This window comes from Rhinatrema bivittatum, chromosome 13 (assembly GCF_901001135.1).
Source record: "Rhinatrema bivittatum chromosome 13, aRhiBiv1.1, whole genome shotgun sequence".
NCBI classification, from domain to species: domain Eukaryota; kingdom Metazoa; phylum Chordata; class Amphibia; order Gymnophiona; family Rhinatrematidae; genus Rhinatrema; species Rhinatrema bivittatum.
This window is the reverse complement of record NC_042627.1, coordinates 35,184,111-35,207,246: the sequence shown is the minus strand read 5'-3', so window position 1 is coordinate 35,207,246 and position 23,136 is coordinate 35,184,111. Positions and strand designations below refer to the sequence as shown.

Here is a 23,136-nt window from a genome sequence, read left to right as displayed (position 1 = left end):
ATGACCTCTTCCAGCTGGGTTGGAGTGCATCATTTATCTCCTGAAGAGCAGGAGGCTGAGCTAGGACTTAGTCATTGATGTCTTACTGGGCAGTGCTGAGCTTTAGTTACTAGAACATCTTGTTTCTATTTTATATATTAACATTCCAGTTTTTATCTGATGTTCAAAATTAAAAGTCCTTTACCAGCAGAGCAGCTGCCCTGTTCCCTGTACGTACCAGGATCAGTCCAGACGGTGGGTTATGTCCCCCGTCCAGCAGATGGAGTCAGACAAGAACTTTTGAGGGTGCTGCCATATAAGATAGCGTCCCTCTTCAGTATCTTTCTGACTCCAGCAGATAGGAGCAGGGGAACAGTGGTTCCCCAGTATACTGATCTTAGTGTAATTTTCTTTCAGTCTCTCCTTTCTTTCTTTGCTATTGCTGTAGTGAGGAATCAAGTTTAAAAAAAAAAAGAGACAATGTTCTTTTTACCTTGCGAGGGAGAGCCTACAGCCTAGCTCTCCAAAGAGCCTTGCCAGCAGAGCTTGCTGTCTTCTCTGTTTCTTTCTTTCTCTCTGCCTGCCTCTGGTAGAGGATCGGGGTAAGTGAGTTGTTTTACTTTATTTTGCAGGGCTCTCTGCTTTTTTCATCACGCCGGGCTGTGGGGGGGGGGTGCACGTTGGAGGGCTCCATCCTTCCCTCCCCTCCCCCCCCGCACACGATCCGACCCGCGGCTCCGCGACGCTCATTCCTTGGGGCTGCTGCCGCCGGGAGGTTGCATTCCCTGGCAGGGCCTTTTGGAATCGGGTCGGTGGGGTGATAGCGGCGGCCTCTCCGTTTTTCGGAGCACCTCGGTGCAGCAGGACTCTGCTTTCCCGCGCTCCCTCCCCCCCCCCTCTCGGCGACATGCCGAGAGCAGCGGCATGTACCGCATGTGGGCGACCCGGGTACCGGCTATCCCGGGATGACGTTTGTACTGCCTGTCTCCCTGGCGGGGAGGGCAGCTCTCAGTGGACGACCGCTCCAGCGTTGCGTGGGTCAGGGCCTGGTTGAGGGACAGCGACAGGCCCCGATCCCGCGGAACGCGGGAACGGTGGCCATTTTGTTACAGCATGCTATGGATTTCGGATCCTCGGAGGATGAGCCGGAGGCACCTTTTTCAGTTCTTCCGCCGCCCCTGGTCCCTGTGCAGCCCCTGGAGGAGGGGCCCCTACCAGGGGACGCTTCATCTCGGGCCCCTCCAGGGCCACCGCATTTATATTATTAATGTATAATGCATACCTGGCCAGGATGTCCCACCCTCCGGATCTTTCTCCCGGGCCACCCCCCCCCCCCCCCCAAGCTTTCCAGAGTGGATCCGCTTCCCGGGGGAACCCCTTGGAAACCATTGGGGGCAGGGGGCGCAGCTCTTGTTCTACCAGGCCGGCACGTTGCGGATCCCCCCGGGGACGTGGGGGACCAGAGGCCAGACTCGCCCACAGACGATCCCCTCCTGGTGGCTCAGATGGAAGGGATGACCCCAGGGTCCTCCGCATTTTTCAACGGGAGGAGCTGGAGCACCTGATTCCTCATATTTTGCAGGAACTTGATCTCGATCCTCCTTCAGATCCTCAGGAGCCTGCACCTCTGGTGAAGAAGGGGGATCCCTTGCTGGCTGGGCTTCGTCCGCCGGCGAAGGCCTTTCCCACCCATCCAACCTTTCTCCAGCTATTATGCAGGGAATGGGATTCGCCAGAGGCAACCCTTAAGGTCACTAGAGCCATGGAGAAACTGTATCCGCTCCCTGAGGATTTCTTGGAGATACTCCGGGTGCCGACAGTCGCTTCCGCTGTCTCGGCGGTCACCAAACGCACCACCATACCAGTTACAGGAGGCACGGCACTATGGGATCTTCAGGACAGAAAATTGGAGGTGTACCTCAAGCGGGTTTTCGAAGTCTCGGGGCTAGGTGTTCGGGCCGCCATCTGCAGTTCGCTAGCATAACGTGCAGGTCTCCCTGGGTGCAACAACTCCTTACCTCTCAGGACCTGCCCCCCGAGGAGACTCGTCAGGCAGACCGATTGGAGGCCGTCATTGTATACAGGGCGTATGCCCTGTATGATCTCTTGAGAGTCCTAGCCAGGTCAATGGTGGTGGCGGCGGCTCGGCGACTGCTCTGGCTCCGTAACTGGTCGGCAGACTCCTCCTCCAAGACTCGTCTGGGATTCCTTCCCTTCAAGGGCAAATTCCTATTTGGTGAGGATCTGGATCAGATCATTAAGTTGCTCGGGGAAAATGCGGTCCACAGGCTACTGGAGGACCGTCCACGTTCCACCAAATCGTTCAATTCATCCAGAAGTCATTTTCGCAATCAACACCGTTTTTGGACTACGAGGCAACAGACACCACGGCCTTCCTCGTCCCACTCGCATTCCTGGACTCTGCCATTTCGTGGCCGCAGATCTGCCAAGGAAGGGATGCCCCAGGGGACATCCTCTAAGCCCTCCCAATGATGCCAGGCCGACCCGCTCTCCGATTCCCAGGATCGGGGGCCGGATCTCCTACGAGGAGTGGGTCCGGATCACATCGGATCAGTGGGTCCTAGATGTTCTAATGCACGGCTACGCATTGGACTTTGCTCGGGTTCCAAGAGACAGGTTTCTCTTTTTTCCCCCTGTGGTTCTCCACAAAAACAGCTCATCGTTCACCAGACTCTAGACCGTCTCCTCGCGCTGGGGGCGATTGTTCCAGTACTCCCATCGGAAGTAGGCCGGGGCCACTATTCCATCTACTTCGTGGTACCCAAGAAGGACGGCACCTTCCGGCCAATTCTGGACCTCAAAATCTGTCAACCAGGCTCTCAAGGTCCCACGCTTCCGGATGGAGACCCTGCGCTCAGTCATCGAGGCTGTTCACCGAGGAGAGTTCCTGGCTTCCCTGGATCTCATGGAGGCATACCTTCACATCCCTATCTTCAAGGCCCATCAACTATTTCTCCGGTCAAGATCTTGGGACAGCACTTTCAGTTCCAGGCCCTCCCCTTCGGGCCTGGCGACCGCCCCACGAGTCTTCATAAAGGTCTTGGTGGTCGTGGCAGCTGCCCTCCGTCGGGAGGAATTTTTGGTCCACCTCTACCTGGACGACTGGCTCATTCGAGCGAAATCCTTGAGACAAGGCTACCAGACAGCCGCACCACTCTGTCGACCACTCCAGTCACTTGGCTGGGTTGTCAACTATACCAAGAACCTGCTTACTCCATCTCAGTCATTGGATTTCTTGGGGAGCGCGCTTTGACATGGTGGAAGGCAAAGTCTTCCTGTGGCCGGAACCGGGCCCAGGTGTTTATGGGACCAAATCCTGAACTTCTCTGGCCTCTCCTTGCCAACAGCCTGGGATTATCTCCAAGTCCTGGGCTCCATGGCGTTCACTATCGATCTCTTACCATGGGCTTTCGCGCACATGCGGCCACTCCAGAGAGCATTGCTATCCCGCTGGAAGCCAGTGTCGCGAGACTTCCAGGCCATCCTCCTGCTACCGCGCTCGGCAGAGGACCAGTTTTCTTTGGTGGTTGGACCCTTCCCATGTGGCCCAGGGTATGCCTTTGAATGTTCCGGATTGGATAATAGTCACCACCGATGCCAGCCTCTCCGAATGGGGTGCAGTATGCCAGACGAGGTCCCTGCAGGGACAGTGGACGAAATCTCAAGCGCAGTGGCCGATCAACCGCCTGGAGACCAGAGCGGTCCGCCTAGGGCTGAAGGCTTTCCTCCCTCTGGTTCGCCATCGGTCGGTCAGGATACTCTCGGACAACACGATCTCGGTGGCATACATAAATCGTCAGGGGGGGTACAAGAAGTCGACACGTCTCGCTGGAGACTGACAAGCTCATTCAGTAGTCGGAACTCCATCTAGCTCGCCTGGCGGCATCGCATATCACGGGAGTGGACAACATTCAAGCGGACTTCTTAAGCTGGCAACATCTAGACCCGGGAGAGTGGGAGCTCTCCGAAGAAGCAATGTGCCACCTGATTCAACGTTGGGGGACTCCCCACTTAGACCTCATGGTGACAGCTCACAACACAAAGGCTCCTCGATTCTTCAGCCACAGAAGGGAAAGGGGCGCGGAGGGCGAGATGCCCTAGTGCTGCCGTGGCCCCACCAGATTCTACTCTATGCATTCCCACCGTGGCCACTGGTGGGAAAGGTTCTATGAAGAATCGAGCGTCATCAGGGCGATGCAGTGGCCCCGAAGACCGTGGTTCGCGGATCTACTCAATCTAGCGGTGGATGGACCCCTACGCCTCGGTCACCTACCCCACTTGCTTGGACAGGACCCAATATTTTTCGACCGGGTAGATCACTTCTGTCTTGTGGCTTGGCTTTTGAGAGGCGCAAACTGAGGCTCCGTGGTTATCCGGAGGCGGTGATCTCGACCCTCCTCCTGGCGCACAAGACCTCTACTTCTGTTGCCTACATTCGGGTCTGGAAGGTCTTCGAGTCCTGATGTTCGGCACATGCAATGCTACCCGGACATGCTTCCGTATCTCAGATCCTCTCTTTCCTACAGGCGGGCCTAGAGAAAGGCCTAGCCTATAACTCTCTCAGGTTACAGGTAGCGGCACTAGGGGCTCTGCTCCGATGAGAGGAGAAAATTCCGCTTTCTTCACACCCGGACGTCATCCGTTTCCTCAGGGGAGTAAAGCATTTGAAACCACCACTTCAAGCACCTTGTCCGCCTTGGAGGCTCAACTTGGTTCTTCGGATCCTGGGGGGACCACCTTTCGAACAGATACGTACCGCCTTGCTCAAAGATCTGACTCTCAAGACAGTGTTTCTGTGGCCATTTGTTCAGCCCAGTGTGTTTCCGAGCTTCAGGCACTCTCCTGCAGGGAACCTTATCTGCAGTTCACGGACTCTTGCGCACGGTTCCCGCGTTCCTTCCCAAGGTGGTCTCCGCGTTCCATCTGAATCAGACGGTAGAGCTTCTTCCTTTGCCGCGAGCGACCCTTCGAAGTTACACAAGCTGGACGCCAAGCGTTGTCTGATGAAGTACTTGGAGGTCACCAATGACTTTTGTCTCTCGGACCACCTATTTGTACTCTTGTCGGGGCCCAAGAAGGGGACCAAGGCTTCCAAGACGACGATTGCCCACTGGTTGAAGGCAGCAATTGAGGCGGCGTACATTGGCGCAGGAAAGACACCGCCTGTGGGTGTCAAAGCCCACTCTCTTCGCTCTCAAGCGACCTCCTGGGCGGAGAGTCACTCCTTTTCCACCCAGGAGATATGTAGAGCGGCCACCTGGAAGTTGCTACATACTTTTGCACGTCACTATCGCTTGGACGTACAGTCTCCGACTTTTGGGTCTTTTGGTCAAAATGTCATTCGAGCAGGGCTATCTAAGGCCTACCCTCAGTAGGGAAACTTTGGTACATCCCACCGTCTGGACTGATCCTGGTACATACAGGGAAAAGAAAATTATTCCTCACCTGCTAATTTTCGTTCCTGTAGTATCAAGGATCAGTCCAGACGCCCTCCCTCTGTTTCGTTGGTAATTACATTGGGGGTTGCTCCTGCTCGATGTACTGTCATTTATCTTTCCTGTGTCTGCAGTTTCTAGTTCTCTTGGCAAGTTGCCTTTGGTTCTATTTTAGTTCATAGTTATTGGCACATGTTTTTCGCTTGATTCCTCACGTTTTCCTCTTTTGGTATGGCTTTGATAGTCTATTTACTGAAGAGGGACGCTTGGTATTCTGTCTTATATGGCAGCGCCCTCAAAAGTTCTTGTCTGACTCCATCTGCTGGATGGGGGACATAACCCACCGTCTGGACTGATCCTTGGCACTACAGGAATGAAAATTAGCAGGCGAGGAAGAATTTTCTTTTAATATGCACTTTCCCTGAACATTCAGCCAACTTCTGCATCTTTGACATCTGATAGAAAAAATCTTTGAGCATTGGCAGAATTGTCGGATCCTACAGGACAGGCGATCTGGGTTCCTGTACATACCCAGATCAGTCCAGACAAGTGGGTTATGCATCCCCACCAGAAGATGGAGGCAGAAAGCAAAACCTTGAGGCACTGCTACATAACTGAGTGCCACCTGCAGTTCCTCAGTATTTCTCTGTCTCCAGCAGGTGGTAGAGGTGCTAACCTGCAGTCTGACCAAATTTAATTTGAGAGACGCATCTGTTTTTTCTGAAGTTCTGAAGGCTCCCTGAGGTATTAGGCTCCTTCGTGGACCATTCCTCAGGTGGAGCAGGGGGCTGGTGTTTGTCCTTGACCGGCCAGAGGCCCTGATAGCCGGGGGACTGGCTCCCTCAGGGCCACTGATGCCTCCTCCTGAGTCTGCACCAGCCTGTCAGGGAAGTACCCGCTTCTCTTTTAATTAAGCTGTTAAAAAAAAAAAAAAAAAAAAGAGGTATTGTCTTCTTTACAGCGGCTTTAGGGAACAGTCGGTGATGAGTGCCTTTGTGACAGCAGGAGCTGTCGGCACTTCAGGAGGGGAAGGTTGGGGGTGTTTCTCTCCCTTCTCCCTCGCTCTGGGGGGGTCTCGGGGGTGGTGAGGGAAGTCGCGGCTCGGATCTTAGGGACTGCGGGTGCAGTTTGTTTTCCTGTTCTGTGTCAGTTGCTGTTTCGGGCTGGCACTGCTGCACATTTTTTTTTACCTGTGGGACTGATTGCCTTCACGTTGGGGTTTTCCCTCTTGCCGCTCTGACCAATTTTTGTGGGTGGCCGACGTGCTGTTGCTGCCGTATGTGCAGCCTGTTAGGCCTGTTGTGTGCACCGGCGGGTGCGCGGCGCATTGATTGAGCCATATGTGGGGCCTGTACTGCTGAGCGCCTTTGGTGGAATGGCGCCAAAACTAAGTGTAGCGGCCTGCAGGGCCTGTGGGTCTTGGTCTGCTCTGCTGAGCAGTAAATCCTTGTGTTCCAGCTGCAAGGCGGGTGATGAAGAGGGCCCTTTGTTTGTTGGGGGCCCCTGCTATGGGCCCAGAGGGATCTTGGGGGCGGCCTGTTGGAGATCACGTGCAGGGCTCAGCGTCCAACAGAAACTCACAGGATTCCCCTCCCCCCTCTGTTGTCTGTGTCTGTGGTACAGGATGATTTCGATGGGGGTCAAAATTCGGAGACCAGCCTTTCTGGTCAGGAGGCTGAGGACCCAGAAGATGTTTTCCCCAGAGTTTGTTCTACTCCTACATAAGGCCTTCCTGGCGAGGAAGGGAACGGTGGTCAAGCATCCGAAGAGGCTGCCTTGCGTGCTTCTAAGAATCCTAAGGTGGTTTCTGCAGGGGGATCCGGGGACCTGTTTAATGACTGGGTTTGGGTCAAGCAGGTCTGGAGGCTGACCCCAGGTATGGGGAGGACTCTGATGGTATTCTGGAGGACCCCCTCAATTTACAGGGCGCCGACCCGGATGTGGACACAGATGCATCCCCGAATGCGGATAAGATGATCTGGATTCCAGATGCGAATAAAGATGATCTGGACCCAGATGAGTTTCTGATGTCGAGGTGATGACCCTCAAGTAGTCTGGTTGTTTCAAAAGGAGGAGTTGTGTCCCCAATTCCAGGTTTTACAGGAATTGGGGGTGAAGGTGACTCAGGAGGAGTTGGATAATGGCGTGAATCTGGTCCTGGATGGTCTGCGGCGGGCCTCCTAGTGCCTTTCCTTTGCCGAAGAAGATTCACAAGTTGTTAAACCAGGAGTGGGACTCTCCAGAAATGGGTCTGAAGGTCGGAAGGGCCATGGCTAAGCTTTATCCCCTGATGGAGGAGACCTTGGAGCATCTGCAAGTTCCGAAGATGGATGCGGCGGTTTCAGTGGTCACCAAGAAAATGACCATCCCAGTGGCGGGGGCTGCTGTTTTGAGGGATATACAGGACTGCAAGTTGATGTAGTTGAAGCAGTTGTTTGAGGTGTCTCCTTTGAGTCTCCGGGCCGTGATTTGTGGTAGCATGATGCAGAGAGTGTGTCTATGCTGGGTGCAGAAGATGCGGGAGCCAGCTTCCTCTGGGGATGCAGTCAGCGTGGTTGGAGGCTGGAGTTGGTTATGTTGCGGATGAGCTTTACGACTTGGTCCACACTTCAGCCAGGAACATGGTCTCGGCGGTAGCGGCTTGCAGGCTTTTGTGGCTGCAAAATTGGTCCACAGACATGTGGTCCAAGGCCCAGCTGTATAATCTTCCCTTTAAGGGAAAACTCCTGTTTGGTGAGGATTTGGATCAGCTGATGAAGACTTTTGGAGAGTCCAAGGGAAATAAGTTACCAGAGGACCGAAAGTCCGGCAAGAAGATATTTTTGCCTCTTTCTCGGTTTTGGGATTCGCGTAGGTTCCATTCTGGCAAGCCCACCTTCAGGGCGGGAATTAGTCAGCAGGACGTCAAAAGTCCTTTTGAGGAGCCCACAGACTCACCAGGGACGGTGCTGGCCAAGGGGCCAGTAGTGGAAAATCTTCTCAATGAAGCCATCTTAGCCCATTTTTCTGTAGAAGTGGTAGGGGACAGATTATCCAGCTTTTACGAGGAGTGGGCCAAGATTACCTCACACCACTGGGTGTTAGAAGTGGTCCGCGATGGTTACACACTAGAATTTTCTCGTCCTATCAGGGAAGCCTTTCTGGAGTCCCATGTTGTCTCCTGGAAAAAGCGAGACGCTGTGCAGGGGACTCTGCAGAGGCTGTTGTGCCTCAACTCTATCTTTCCTGTTCTGAAGGAGAAGTAGGCACTAGGAAGGTACTCCATTTACTTTGCAGTGCCAAAAAAAGGAAGGCATGTATTGGCTCATCCTTAACTTGCAGAAGGTAAACAGGGCTCTACAAGTGCCATATTTTTGGATGGAAATATTAAGGACGGTAATGGCGGCAGTCCGCAGAGGAGTGTTCTTGGCGTCGTTGGACCTGACAGAGGTGTACCTCCATATTCCCATTCGGCGAGAACATCAAAAGTTTCTGCGTTTCAAGGTGTTGGACCAACATATTTCAATTTTGGGCTCTCCCCTTCGGGTTGGCCATGACGCTTTGGACCTTCACAAAGGTGATGGCTGTGGTGGTAGCAGCCCTTCGCATAGAAGGAGTGTTGGTCCATCTGTATTTGGATGGCTGACTGATTCGAGCAAAGACAGAGGAGGAGTGTCAGAGGTCGATCCAGAGAGTTATGGTCACCTTGCAGCCACTAAGTTGTGTGATAAATATGGCAAAGAGTCACTTGGTTCCTTTCCAGTCACTGGAGTATCTGGGGATGCTATTAGATACTCAGCGGGGCAGAGTGTCTTTGACCTTTGACAGGGTGACCAAATTGCAGGTGCAGGTGGCTCGTCTGCTTCGACTTCAGTGCCAGTGGTCTGGGACTATTTACAGGTTCTGGGGTCCTTGGCTTCCACATTGGATTTGGTTCCATGGGCATTCGCACACATGAGACCATTACAAAATGTGCTTTTATCCAGGCAGAATCCAGTGTCCGAGGAGTGTCATCTGCCTTTACCTTTCCTACAAGTGTCTAGAACCAGTCTGTCATGGTGGCTGTTGCGTCCCAATCTGGAGATGGGTGTGGATCTAGAGATCCTGGACTGGGTGGTAGTGACCCTGCTTGCCAGTCTTCAAGGTTGGGGTGCGGTGTGCCTGGGGCGGTTGGCCTAGGGCCTGTGGTCAGCAAAGGAGAGGACCTGGTCCATCAATCGCCTGGAAATGAGGGCAGTTTAACAGGCGTTAGAGGAATTTCTCCCTGGATCAAAGGCAGGATGCTCCAGGTTTTTTCTGACAATGCAACAACAGTGGCATACATCAACTGCCAAGGGAGGACAAAGAGCCATGCAATGGCACTAGAAGCTTGACAGTTGTTTGCCTGTTCGGAACTCCATTTGGAGGGGATAGCAGCTTCTCATATCTTGGATGCAGACAATGTGCAGGTAGATTTCCTCAGGAGGCAGCAATTGGTCCCAGGGAATGGGAATTGTCCCCGGAAGCTTGGGATCGCATCTGTGCCAGATGGGGCGAACCTCAGCTGGATCTGATGGCAACGGGGGCCAACACAAAGACTAGGTGTTTCAGTCGCAGAAGAGAGGTCAGTGTGGTAGGCCAGGATGCCTTGGTGTGCCCTTGGCCAACGAGGATCCTACTGTACATGTTTTTCCCGTGTCTCTCATCAGACGAGTTCTTTGGCACATAGAGTCGCATCCAGGATCGGTGGTGCTGGTGGCACCAGAGTGGCCACGTTGCCCTTGGTTTGCGGATCTCGTGTATCTCGCGGTCAAGGGGCCCCTCAGATTGGCTCACCTACCTCGCTTGCTGCGACAGGGACCCGTATTTTCAGATCGGGTGGATCACTTTTGTCTCGCGGCTTGGCTTTTGCGAGGTGGTGCTTGTGTCTGAAAGGCTATTCGAGCAGGTGATTTCTACTCTTCTCCAGGCTCGGAGATCCTCACCCTCTATAGCATATGTCAGGGTCTGGAAGGTTTTTGAATCCTGGTGTCTGCAGCGCCGGCTATATCCCCTGTCAGTGGATCTGCCTCCGATTTTTATCCTTTTTGCAGGAGGGCTTTCTAAGGGATTGGCCTATAATTTGCTCTGTGTTCAGGTATTTGATTTGGGTTTCCTTAGGGGCAAGGTGCGAGAGAGATGGTTAGCCTCCTATCCAGATGTGGTTCGTTTTCTGAAAGGAGTGAAGCATTTGCGTCTGCCGGTTCGGAAATTGTGTCCGGATTGGAGCCTCAATTTGGTTCTTTGGGTTCTCTGTGGGGTGCCCTTTGAGCCCTTGAGAAGGGCGACGTTGAAGGACCTGACCTTGAAGATGGTTTTTCTGGTGGCAATTTTTTCACCCAAGTGGATTTCGGAGTTGCAGGCTCTGTCGTGCAGAGACCCCTTCTGTGATTTCTAATAATGGGGTTACGTTGTGAACAATTCCCTCGTTTTTACTGAAGGTGCTGTACTCTTTCCATGTCAATCAGATGGTAGATCTTCTGGCATTCCCAGAGTGGTCCATGGATTTCCTCCAGGAGAGGGAACTGCACCTGTTGGATGTACGCTGGGTTATATTGCGTTTTCTGGAGGTCACTAATTCTTTTCAGCGCTCAGATCATCTTTTTGTGGTGTTTGGAGGAGCGAAGAAAAGTGAGAAGGCCACAATTGCACGGTGGCTTAGGGAGGCTGTTTGCTCTGCTTATATTTGTAAGGATTCTAAGGTTCCAGAAGGGTTGAAAACGCGTTCTACTAGGGTGCAAGCAGCTTCTTGGGCAGAGTGTCATTTAGTTTCTCCCAAGGAGATTTGCAGATCGGCAGTGTGGTCTTTGCTTCACACTTTCACCAGACATTACCGTTTGGACGTGCGCACACAGCAAGATGCGTTTTTTGGTGAGGGTGTGTTGCGTGTGGATCTTTCGGATTCCCACCCAGTCTAGGGGTGCTTAGGTTCATCTCACTTGTCTGGCTGATCTGGGTATGTACAGGAAAGGAAAATTAGTTCTTACCTCCTTGACACTGCCGAAAGACTTTCCTGATAGTCATCGTAATATAGTCAGAAGAGTTTTTCTAATTAACTTTTTGTGTTTCCTGGAGATTATAGAGATTCCAGGGCAGGGGGTTCCAGCCCTTCTTTACTTGTTCACCCTAGATGGGTTTGTAGTTTCTAATTCTTTAGCTTGGGTACAGTTCAATACTGAGGGACTGCAGGTGGCACGCTAAGTTATGTAGCAGTGTTTCAAAGTTTTGTTCTCTGCCTCCATCTGCTGGTGGGGAAGCATAACCCACTTGTCTGGACTGATGTGTGGTATTACAGGAACCAAAATTAGCAGGTAAGAATCAATTTTCCTTTTGGATCCTCTGACAAAGCTGGCAGAATCTGGGTGCATTATGGTAGTTATGTGCCCAGGGTTGATGGCAATATTTTACTTGGGCAAACCCTGCCAGTCAGTGAGATACGTTAAAGAGATCAGTCCCCTTCTAGCCCCTAATAGATTAGGAGCTCTTAAATCACCTATTATTGAGTTGCCGATGGAGGGGAAAAGAGAGACGCATACAAGAATGTGTATGTGTGTGCTCAAAGAAAGAATCTTAGGAGGGATAACAGTGTTAGTCTGATGTAGCAGAAATGACAGAGGTGAATTGTACCTCATAGACTAACCAATTTATTGAGGCATGAACTTTTGAGGACCAGAGTCCACTTCATCAGATGCATCTGGTCCTCAAAAGCTCATGCCTCATTTAATTGGTTAGTCTATAAGATGCCCCTGCCTCTTGTCATTTTCTCAAAGAAAGAGAAGAGAAAAAGGATCATAGGTCTTAGAAATGAAACTGAATTCTGTTAGGGACCCTTTTTGTTTTCAGTGATTTTATTTTTCCCAGGAATTTCAGTGGTGTTATTACAATAAGAACAAAAACTATATTTACCTGACTTATTTTTCCCAGAAATGTATCAAATATAAAATTAAATCTAAGGTCTCTAACAATGTTCCACCTTCATTCTTCCACCTTCCACCGTCATTCAATGCCTTCCACCTTCCACCTTCATTCAATGCCTCACTTCCTTCCTTTCTACATACTCCTCCTTCCCTCCACCACTCAGCCATATTCTCATTGCTACCTTATGCCTTATGCTCCCACCACGCCTTATCCACTATGCAGCTGCATAATGACACTTCATTAAACGTATTTTGATATTACGCACACAGCCGCCCCTGTTGTTGTTCCCCTATATATATATATATATTATGTCACTCTCTGATGAAGCATTTCACTATTTGTTATTGTTGAATTGTTCGATGTAACGCCATAGCCGCGACAGTTCTGTTCAATTGTAAACCGATATGATTTGATATCTTTGTTCAAGAATGTCGGTATAGAAAAATTCTAAATAAATAAATAAAATAAATTCTTGAAACACCCCTGAGATATGTCATGAAATCTGCCTTTCCTTTTATAGCATGCCTGTTCCCAAAGCATGGGACAAGCACAGGGGATCTCCGAGGGGAGGGGTAGGGATTTCAGAGCTCAGCCGTTGGTGTGGATGGGCAGACTAAATAGACTGCGTGGTCTTTTTCTGCCGTCACGTTTCTCTGTTTGAGAGTCCTTGCCTGCATATGATGCTGGATTAAAATTTCACAGGATAAATGATAGTTTCGTGTAGGAGGCAGCTCTCCCCCTACCTAAAAATGGTTCATGTTTCATTGACCTGAGGCCAAGGGCCAGCAGTCAATTGAATGATACACATTTGTATTGAAATCATTGTGTATGTCAGGGTAGAAATTATGTATGTGAGGCTAATTACATGGGCAAGAGATACTGCATAAAAATAAACTAATAAAGGACTGCTGCATTGGGAGCCTCAGTGCCCCACCTGGTAGTTCTGAAGCCTAGACATTGCTCTTTTTAATGGCCCCTTAATGCAACTGTGTATGCATGTGGTATTCTTTGCATTCAGTGTCGCTATAAGCAAAGGAAGCTAGCAGAAAAGGGTTTTGAATGCTCTACCAGCCAAATTCACAGCTTATAAATCAACCTGGCACACCTGTTGCTGCATAATTCTGCAGTTATTGTGGCATAGTTCCCTTGTGAGGAAGCTGGCAGCCGTACCACTTACTTCCCATTCCTGTTTACAAGGCAAGGAATCAAAGGACCATTAAGCACAGCAGAATCTTGACAGTAGTCCTTTTGTGTGCTCAGCACTTGCCTTTACACTCATCCCACTCCCGGCCTGCACTGTATGTTGAATGGCACAGCCTCTTCTTTTTAGGCCATCATTTTCTGAGCTGACAACTTGCATAAATTATTTTAATTTAGGTTGGAAGTATGAGGCTCTAATTCTGTCAGGAAGAAAAGAATTATGAATGGTCAAATAGCCTTTGAATCAGAATTAAGTAATCCTGTGTCTGCAAATGATCATATGAAAATCTAGTGGTATTTTTTTCTCCAAAGAGCGAGACTATTAGTAGCTTTCAAAAGATGGTTCTGCTAAAAAGCCATTGGGATGCTTTACTCTGGCCCAGCAGACAGGGAGAGAATCACCTTTGATAACAGAAGTCATCAATCCTCTGTCTATTTTATTTTTCCTATTTATAAGCCCAGACTTTTTCTCAAGTCTTATCCTTTAGTCATGCTGCATGTCTGCTGCCTGTTCACAGCTGAAAGGAGCAACATAGCCAAGTGTAAAAAGCTAAATATCACTGTTTCAACAGATCTGTCAAAAGGTGCTGGCATTCGTTAACAGAATAGCTTTATGTATTTAGGATCAAAATATATATTATTACACAGTTAGGTGACTAAAACTAGATTTTATGAACTTATTTAATCAATAGACAGAAAAATGTTAAATAAAGCACCAGATGGCATTTTCTGAGAAAAGTTGCACAAGGGCAGTTAGGAGTGATGTAGAACAAATAAATAAGGAACAACTATTTACCTTTTCAAATAGTACGAGGACTAGGTGCCACTTCACAAAACTACAGGTAGCAGATTTAAAACATTTAAGAGAGTGTTTTTTATCCTGCTTTCTTTCTGAAGAAAAAGAAGGCTTATGAGATTGCTGTGTGTATCCTCCTAACAACCTTTGTGTTTGGTGTTTTATTCGCACCAGAGTTTGAAGGCATGACAGGAGTGTTTTTGTGTGATTGGAAAGTAAGCCTCTTTAGTTCTGGCTGGAGCTTCTTATTTCATTCAATATGCAATAAAGCTGTGCAAGTTTTTGCTGGATGATTTGGTCAAGGCTAGTAGCATATAATTAGGTTTAAAAAAGGTTTGGCCAGCTTTCTGGACAACAGGTCCATTAGAGCTATTAGATAGACTTGGGGATGATCACTTCAGGGAATGGATTTACCCATTAGGATCTGCTGGATGCCACTCTGTGAGACAGGATGCTGGACTCGATCGACCTTTGGTCTGACCGCAGCATGATTCATCTTATGTTCTTGCGAGGCCGTGATATGAAGTTGGCAGGAGGAAGGCTCAGAGGAAATCATTTCTTCACTGAGAGAGGTGTGACTGCCGGAAGTCAGATTCCAGCAGAAATGGTAATAAGCAAACATGCTTAGGACAAATCTGGTTTGTAGTGGCAAGAGCAAAGGAGGGAGAAGACCAGAGGTTAAATCGAGCCTGCAGTGGCAAATGGGCAGACTGGATGGACCAAGAGATCCTTAGCTCTCCCTGCTGACTGTTACATGGAAATTACTAAGGAGCAGTTTAATCTTTCTTTTCCTGGGGCAGAAGCAATTCTAGAGGGATTGGTCCTAGTATATGGCAAGGGTAGTTCTAGCCCCCAGTTCACCTTCTTACCAACCACCTCTCCCTCTGGCACAGGAACACTACTGAGAAGTTCCATCCAGAATTAATGGAGCTGGGATCCCCCCTCCCCCCACACACACTCCTGTATGTCCCCTCAACATGTTCTGAAAATCTGGTTTGGATAGGACGCCACGTACCAGTTATTAGGGACACACACAAAGTGTAATGCAATCTCATAAACCTGCTTTCCCTTTGGAACGCAGGCTAATAAAAAGTAATGTGAACAATGCCATAATCTACCCTTTTGGGTTTTCCCAATGATCTTCTTGCCATGTGAACTTTTGTTCTCACAGGACAAGCAGGATGGTTGTCCTCACAAATGGGTGACATCGAGGATGGAGCCCCAACCACGGAAAACTTCTGTCAAAGTTTCAGGAACTTTGACTGGCCCCTACTGGGCATGCCCAGCACGGCACCAACCCTGCAGCCAGCAGGGGTCTCTCTTCAGTCTTCTTTTTTCCGCGCAGCAGTAGCCACGCGGTTGAAGAGCTCTTAACCACGTTCCTGACAGAAATTTTGAATAATTAATTCTGAAGAAAAATTGCCCCTCAGGGGTCTCCCTTCGACAAATTTTCGGTCCGCGGAACTTCGGTAAGTTTTTGCCGTCGTTTGGTCGACTTCCGTCGAGTTTGGCCCTTGAGGCCCGTTGGCATTCGACAGTCCCGCGGCTAAATTTTTGGTCTTTCGCCATGGCGTCTGGGTTCCGTCGGTGTCCGGACTGTACCCGAACTATGTCAATCACAGACCCTCATGGGGTCTGTGTTTTGTGTTTAGGGAGTGAGCATGATGTTCTGACTTGCACCAAATGTGCTCTAATGACACCAAAGGGTCGCAAAGCCAGAATGGAGAAGATGGGGCTCCTCTTCCAAGCTCGTACCCCAACGCCATCGATTGCATCGACGTCATCGGAACCGGCACCGTCGAGGTCTCATCATCATCGACAACCCTTCGGTGACCGTCCGCCTTTGATGACTTCGCGGCCATCGACTCCCGTTCCTTCCCCTGATGATCGAGGGGATCGGAAAGAAAAACAATCGCCATCGACGTCATAAGTCTCGGCCTGTCGAGGAATCGACGTCATCGACCTCAGCATCGACCGAAGCCACCTCCAAAAAAGTCTCGATCAGAAGTGGCACCGTCCACTACTGTTTTGCAGGCACCGAGGCAACCCTCACCCCCTCGGGGTTTGGGAGCTGTGATCCCACTGGTGACGGTGGTCCCCTCCGGCTCAGCCTCAGCCTCCCTCTCCCGTCGAGCCGGGTCTTGTTACCCCCTGGTCTCTGGGCAGAACTGGACCGGCTGGTCCAGGAGGCCATCGAAAAGGCGATGCTACGGTTCCAGACTCCTCTGGCACCGACTCCAGCACCGAGAGTGGAACAGGTCACCGAGCCGATTGCAGCAGCACTGGCACCGCTGCTACAAACCGGATGGAGGCGCTCATGACAGCCCTTCCACCAGTGATACCTGAGTCACCGACACCCGGTAGACACCGACAGGTTTATCATCAGGTGGAGAAACACCGTATCGAATTCCCCCCTTCGGGAATTGTTCAAATCGATGCCAGGTCGTCCCTCGCCACCGATTTCTTCTTTCGGGGGCGATACGCACCTCTGCTCCACCGAGGTTTCCGATGCCGACACCGATTCCATCGAGACCGACACCGGTTCCCTCGATGCCTACACCGGCACCGATACCGGCACCGATTCCATCGAGGATTTTCTCGATGCCCCCGGTGATTCCAACCGATATTTCGGAACCTCAACCTGGGCCTTCAGGTGTTCAGCCCCCTCGAGGTCCTGCAGGTCATCATCCAGATCCCTATGATACTTGGGTGATGATACCTCTACTGACACCGATGATTTGCCTTCACCCGCCCTCTCCTGCGGAGAGTAGAAAGCGTTCTCCCCCTGAGGACCTCTCTTTCATAAATTTTGTGAAGGAAATGTCAGAGTTGGTCCCATTCCAACTTCAATCTGAACAAGATGACAGGCACCAGATGATGGAATTGCTCCAATTTTTGGATGCCCCGAAAGTCATCACTTCTATTCCCATTCATCAGGTTTTTCTAGACCTTCTTAAAAAGAATTGGGAATCTCCTGCATCTGTTTCCCCGGTCAACAAAAAAGCTGACTCTACATATCTTGTACAGTCAGCACCTGGTTTTCAAAAACCTCAGTTAGACCATCATTCTGTAGTCGTAGAATCAGCTCAAAAGAAAGCTAAGCGACTAAAGCCACACTCTTCCATACCTCCTACTAAGGAAAACAAATTCCTAGATAGTATAGGTAGGAAGGTATATCATGGAGCTATGCTGATTTCCAGAATAGCTTCTTATCAACTTTATATGACTCAATATAATAGGGTCATCCTGAAACAGATGCAGGAATACACTGATGCCTTGCCTGAACAGTTCCAGCCACAGCTTCAATCCCTTCTAAATAAAGGGTTTGAAGCTGGGAAGCATGAAATACGAACTGCCTATGACATCTTTGATGCTTCCATTAGAATTTCTGCCACGGCCATCTCTGCCAGACGTTGGGCTTGGCTTAAATCATCTGACCTTCGTCCAGAAGTTCAGGACAGGCTCTCTGATTTACCCTGCCTAGGGGATAATTTGTTTGGTGAGCAAATTCAACAAATTGTTGCTGAATTGAAGGATCATCATGAGACACTTAAACAGCTCTCATCCATTCCTCCTGACTTGCCTTCTAAACAGCCCTTTAGAAAGGACTCCAAGAAGTCTTTCTTTAGGCCACGAAAGTATTATCCCCCATCAACCAAGCCTAGGCCTGCACGGTCTTACCATAAGACTCAGCCTCGCCAGACTCGTAAACAAAAGCCTGCAGCAGCTCCACAACCGGGCCCTGCGGCGGGTTTTTGACTTTCACTTAGAGAGCAGTTGCCAAACCCCTCTTCCAGCTATACCGGTAGGAGGACGGCTGTGCCACTTCCTAGAAAAGTGGCATCAAATTACCACAGATCAATGGGTGATAGCAATCATTGCACAGGGTTACCACCTCAACTTCCTATCCCTTCCTGCCGACTCCCCACCTTTGCAGGCGTGGAGACTCACCGATCACTCTGTTCTTTTAGAGCAGGAAGTTTCTCTTCTCCTACAGTCAAACGCTATAGAACCCATTCCTCCCTTACAACAAGGACTCGGGTTCTATTCCAGGTACTTCCTGATACCAAAAAAGTCAGGAGGACTTCGTCCAATCCTAGACCTACGGGCCCTCAACAAGTACCTTTCCAAGGAGAAGTTCAAGATGGTAACCCTGGGCTCGCTGCTCCCTCTACTGCAAAGAGGGGATTGGCTATGCTCTCTAGACCTGAAAGACGCATATACCCACATTGCGATCACAGAATCTCATCGCAAATACCTGCGTTTTCTAGTAGGCCGAAACCACTACCAATACCGAATACTACCTTTCGGCCTGGCGTCCGCACCACGAGTCTTTACCAAATGCCTCGTGGTGGTAGCAGCATTCCTCAGGAAGGAAGGTGTCCACGTCTACCCCTACCTGGACGATTGGTTAATCAGGGCCCCAACCCAGCAAATAGCTCGGTCCTCCCTGACCCTAACAATTCATACTTTGCTCTCTCTAGGATTTCTTGTCAATTACGAGAAATCCTACTTGGTCCCATCTCAGACCTCATCTTTCATTGGGGCAGACTTGGACACCTTACAAACAAAAGCCTTCCTCCCTCATCAACGGGCCAAGACTCTGGTGTCCCTAGCTCGCCAGCTGCGGTCTCAACACACAGCCACGGCTCGCCAATTCCTCATTCTACTAGGACATATGGCCTCCTCAGTTCAAGTAACTCCCATGGCCCGTCTGGCCATGAGAGTCACACAATGGACTCTACGACTACAATGGACTCAAGCTCTTCAGCCTCTGTCCTCCATTGTTACAATCACCGACGCACTCAGTCTGTCTCTTGCCTGGTGGACAAATCAATGCAACCTCCTACAGGGCTTGTCCTTTCTTCCACCAGATCCCCAGATAATCCTCACCACCGACGCTTCCAACATCGGGTGGGGAGCCCATCTACACAATCTGCAAACTCAAGGATACTGGTCACTAGAGGAAGCCAAACACCAGATAAATTTCCTGTAGCTGCGAGCAATCCGCTATGCTCTCAGGACCTTTCAAGATTGCCTATCGAACCACGCAATCTTAATTCAAACAGACAACCAGGTGGCCATGTGGTACATAAACAAGCAGGGAGGCACAGGCTCCTTCCTTCTGTGTCAGGAAGCTGCGCAGATTTGGGCGGAAGCCCTATCCCGCTCCATGTACCTCAGAGCCACCTACCTCCCGGGAGTGGACAATGTATTGGCAGACCAGCTGAGCCGTGTCTTCCAACCACACGAGTGGTCCCTCAATCCCTTGGTAGCGACCTCTCTATTTCACAAGTGGGGTTATCCCCACATAGACCTCTTTGCGTCCCCTCAGAACCACAAAGTGGACAATTTCTGCTCTCTCATTCGGAGCCAGCACTCTCGGCCGAGGGATGCGTTCTCCCTCACGTGGACAACCGATCTGCTTTATGCATTCCCTCCACTTCCTCTTCTGTCGAAGACTCTCGTGAAGCTGCGTCAGGACAGAGGAACTATGATCCTGATAGCACCGCACTGGCCACGCCAAGTGTGGTTTCCCATACTATAGGATCTCTCCATCCGCAGACACATTCCTCTGGGAACGGACGCGCATCTGCTCACTCAAAACGACGGATGCCTCCTCCATCCCAACCTCCGAGCCTTGTCACTGACGGCATGGATGTTGAAAGGTTAGTCCTTCAGCCATTTAACCTTTCGGATTCAGTTTCTCGTGTCCTGATCGCTTCACGAAAGCCTTCCACAAGAAAATCTTACTCATACAAATGGAAACGGTACACATCATGGTGCACTTCTCAGTCCCTTGATCCCCTTTCCTGTCCAATCTCTAAATTCTTGGACTATTTATGGCATCTATCAGAATCAGGTCTAAAAACCTCTTCCATTAGAATGCATGTTAGTGCGGTAGCCGCCTTCCATAAAGGTATCGGGGGTGTCCCTATCTCAGTACAACCCCTGGTAACCCGTTTTCTTAAAGGCTTGCTCCATTTGAAGCCACCTTTACGCCCTCCGGCCCCATCTTGGGACCTTAATCTGGTTCTTGGTCGCCTTATGAAACCACCTTTCGAACCTCTGCACTCCTGTGACCTAAAATATCTCACATGGAAAGTGTTATTCCTTTTGGCTATCACTTCAGCTCACAGGGTTAGTGAATTACAGGCCCTAGTTACCTATCCGCCTTACACTAAACTCCTGCAGGACCGGGCGGTACTCCGCACTCACCCTAAATTTTTACCTAAGGTAGTTTCGGAGTTTCATATCAATCAATCCATCATACTACCTATCTTCTTTCCCAGGCCCCACTCCAACTCAGGGGAACAGACTCTGCATACCCTAGACTGTAAACGAGCTCTAGCTTTTTATCTAGACTGTACAGTTTCTCACAGGAAGAGCACTCAATTATTTGTCTCTTTCCATCCTAACAAGTTAGGACAACCTGTGGGTAAGCAGGCTCTTTCCTCCTGGTTGGCGGACTGCATTTCCTTCTGCTATCAGCAAGCTGGCATTCCTTTCCAAGACCGTGTTAAGGCACACTCTGTGAGGGCCATGGCGACTTCAGTAGCACACCTTCGATCGGTGCCGCTTCCTGACATCTGCAAAGCTGCAACCTGGAGTTCCCTCCATACCTTTGCAGCCCACTATTGTTTGGATAAAGCTGGAAGACAAGATTCCATCTTCGGCCAATCTGTCTTGCGTAACCTTTTTCCAACTTGATGTACCAACACCCTTCCACCTCCCGGTAGGGTGCGGATGTCCTTACCAAATTCCTCCCCAGTTGTTGTGCCTGTTGCACGCCGTTGGGTACATTTGGTGCAAGTCAGGACATCCTCAGCTCGGTACTCACCCATTTGTGAGGACAACCATCCTGCTTGTCCTGTGAGAAAGCAAATGTTGCTTACCTGATGTAACAGGTGTTCTCACAGGACTTGCAACCTGGATTGGCCACTGTTGGAAACAGGATGCTGGGCTTGATGGACCTTTGGCTTGGCCTGACCCAGTATGGCATCTTCTTATGTTGTTATGTATGCTATCCACCCTTTTGACCTTCTCTTTGCCTCACAAAGATAGCATACATAACAACATAAGTCCTCACGAAACCCGCCCGCCACCCCGCGGTGTTGGGTTCATTTTTATTTTATCTTTTCGGCACTGCCTGTAGCTTTGAAAACAAGACTGAAGGGAGACCCCTGCTGGCTGCAGGGTTGGTGCCGTGCTGGGCATGCCCAGTAGGGGCCAGTCAAAGTTCCTGAAACTTTGACAGAAGTTTTCCGTGGTTGGGGCTCCATCCTCAATGTCACCCATTTGTGAGGACTAACATCCTGCTGTCCTGTGAGAACACCTGTTACATCAGGTAAGCAACATTTGCTCTATCTTAGTACGCAAAAGGTAATTTTCCATAATTATAAGCCAGGAGAAAAATGAATCAAACAATTGTCAGGTATGATACTGTTTTTAATAGCCTCTGGAAAACTTCATTGATTTTGTCCATCTTGTTTCTTGTGGAAAAGAGTTTAGCTAAAGCCTGGATGAATATTTTCTTTTTTTGGTTGATGCATCTTGATGCTCATGGGAAGTGGCTGTCAGCATCTGCTTTTGTTGCCTTCATGTTTTGGTTAGCCACATGGTCCTCATGGCCTAACCAGGATACTATAATTAAAAACGTAAGAGCTCCTAATCGGATGTTTTGTTGTGCATCAGGCTGTTGGGTGCATTAGAGAGGGTTTGTCTGACCCTTTCGTGCGGACGGGCCATCGGCTTGCTCTATGCCAGCGGGCGCTGAGGATGAGAGAGTCTGCAGGTTGCAGAAAGTTCGGACACCTCTTCCATGATCTGCCTATAACAATGGTTGAAGATGTCACCCATGTGAGTACAGCTGCTGCTATTGCGGGGTTTGGAGTGCATGAACTATTTTTCCTAAGTTTCCTGACCAGTTTTTCTCTTATCACATTTTTGCTTTATGGGTTTATGTACTAGTAATTTGGAGGAATTATTGTACCTTTTGCGGATGTTTAACACAGAATTGCACAGTACGCCTGCTCAGAGTATTATAAAATAACTGACTTTTGGATTGGCTGTTCATGTGTGCTGCTATATTAAGAGCATGAAACTAGACAAGTTATACAGCTGAGCAACCCGAAAACAAACCTTAGTTTCTGAATGTTGTATTATTGAAAACAAGGAGGTATGTGAACATTTCCTGATGCCTAGTTTCCTTCTTGGCATATGGCTATGATGATTTTGAAATCTTTAATGCCAGCCAGCCAGTACCAGGAGAGCGTTAAAATGCTTGAAAACATCACCGTGTCCTCTGACCTCCCTAAGACCTCCATTTTGCCCTTATGAAAGTAAGGTAAAGAGCACTGGGGGCATACACAAGCTGTGAGCAGGGGATCCCGGGTGCTCTAGCTTCTGTGTCAGAAAATGGAATGAAATTGGTACCAGAGTTATTGGTAGTTGGGGGGAGGGGGCTCTGGGTGGACATACATGCTGATTTCAGAAGACCCCTTTCTCTATAGGAAAATAGGCTAAAAATGGTTTACATGTACCCATGTGTGTGGTCTGTGCTTTTTTTTTTTTAAGAGGTTTCTTTCCCACTGAAAAGAATTATAATGCCATTTTCCCCAGTTTCCTTTCCTTTACTCCCTGGTCAGATGTTGTCTCAGCATGGAAGGAAAAACTTATAAAGCAGCATGTTAGCCAGAGGGCATTCTGATTTGTCATCCAGAAGTGGAGATCGGTAGCAAAATGGGATTTGCATAATGGCATCACACATCTTGTTCATAGCTCTCGCTT

The 23,136-nt window shown here is 49.7% G+C and overlaps 1 protein-coding gene across 4 annotated transcripts in view; it reads left to right on the top strand.

Annotated features, from left to right (window-relative positions):
- The window catches only part of FAN1 (FANCD2 and FANCI associated nuclease 1), a 149,680-nt gene that overhangs the window by 42,963 nt on the left and 83,581 nt on the right, over nucleotides 1-23,136 (top strand). For all 4 annotated transcript variants that reach the window (XM_029574765.1, XM_029574764.1, XM_029574763.1 and 1 more), the window contains exon 9: nucleotides 22,042-22,206. In XM_029574765.1, coding sequence (XP_029430625.1) covers nucleotides 22,042-22,206 — 165 coding nt within the window. The remainder of the gene's footprint in view (nucleotides 1-22,041; nucleotides 22,207-23,136) is intronic.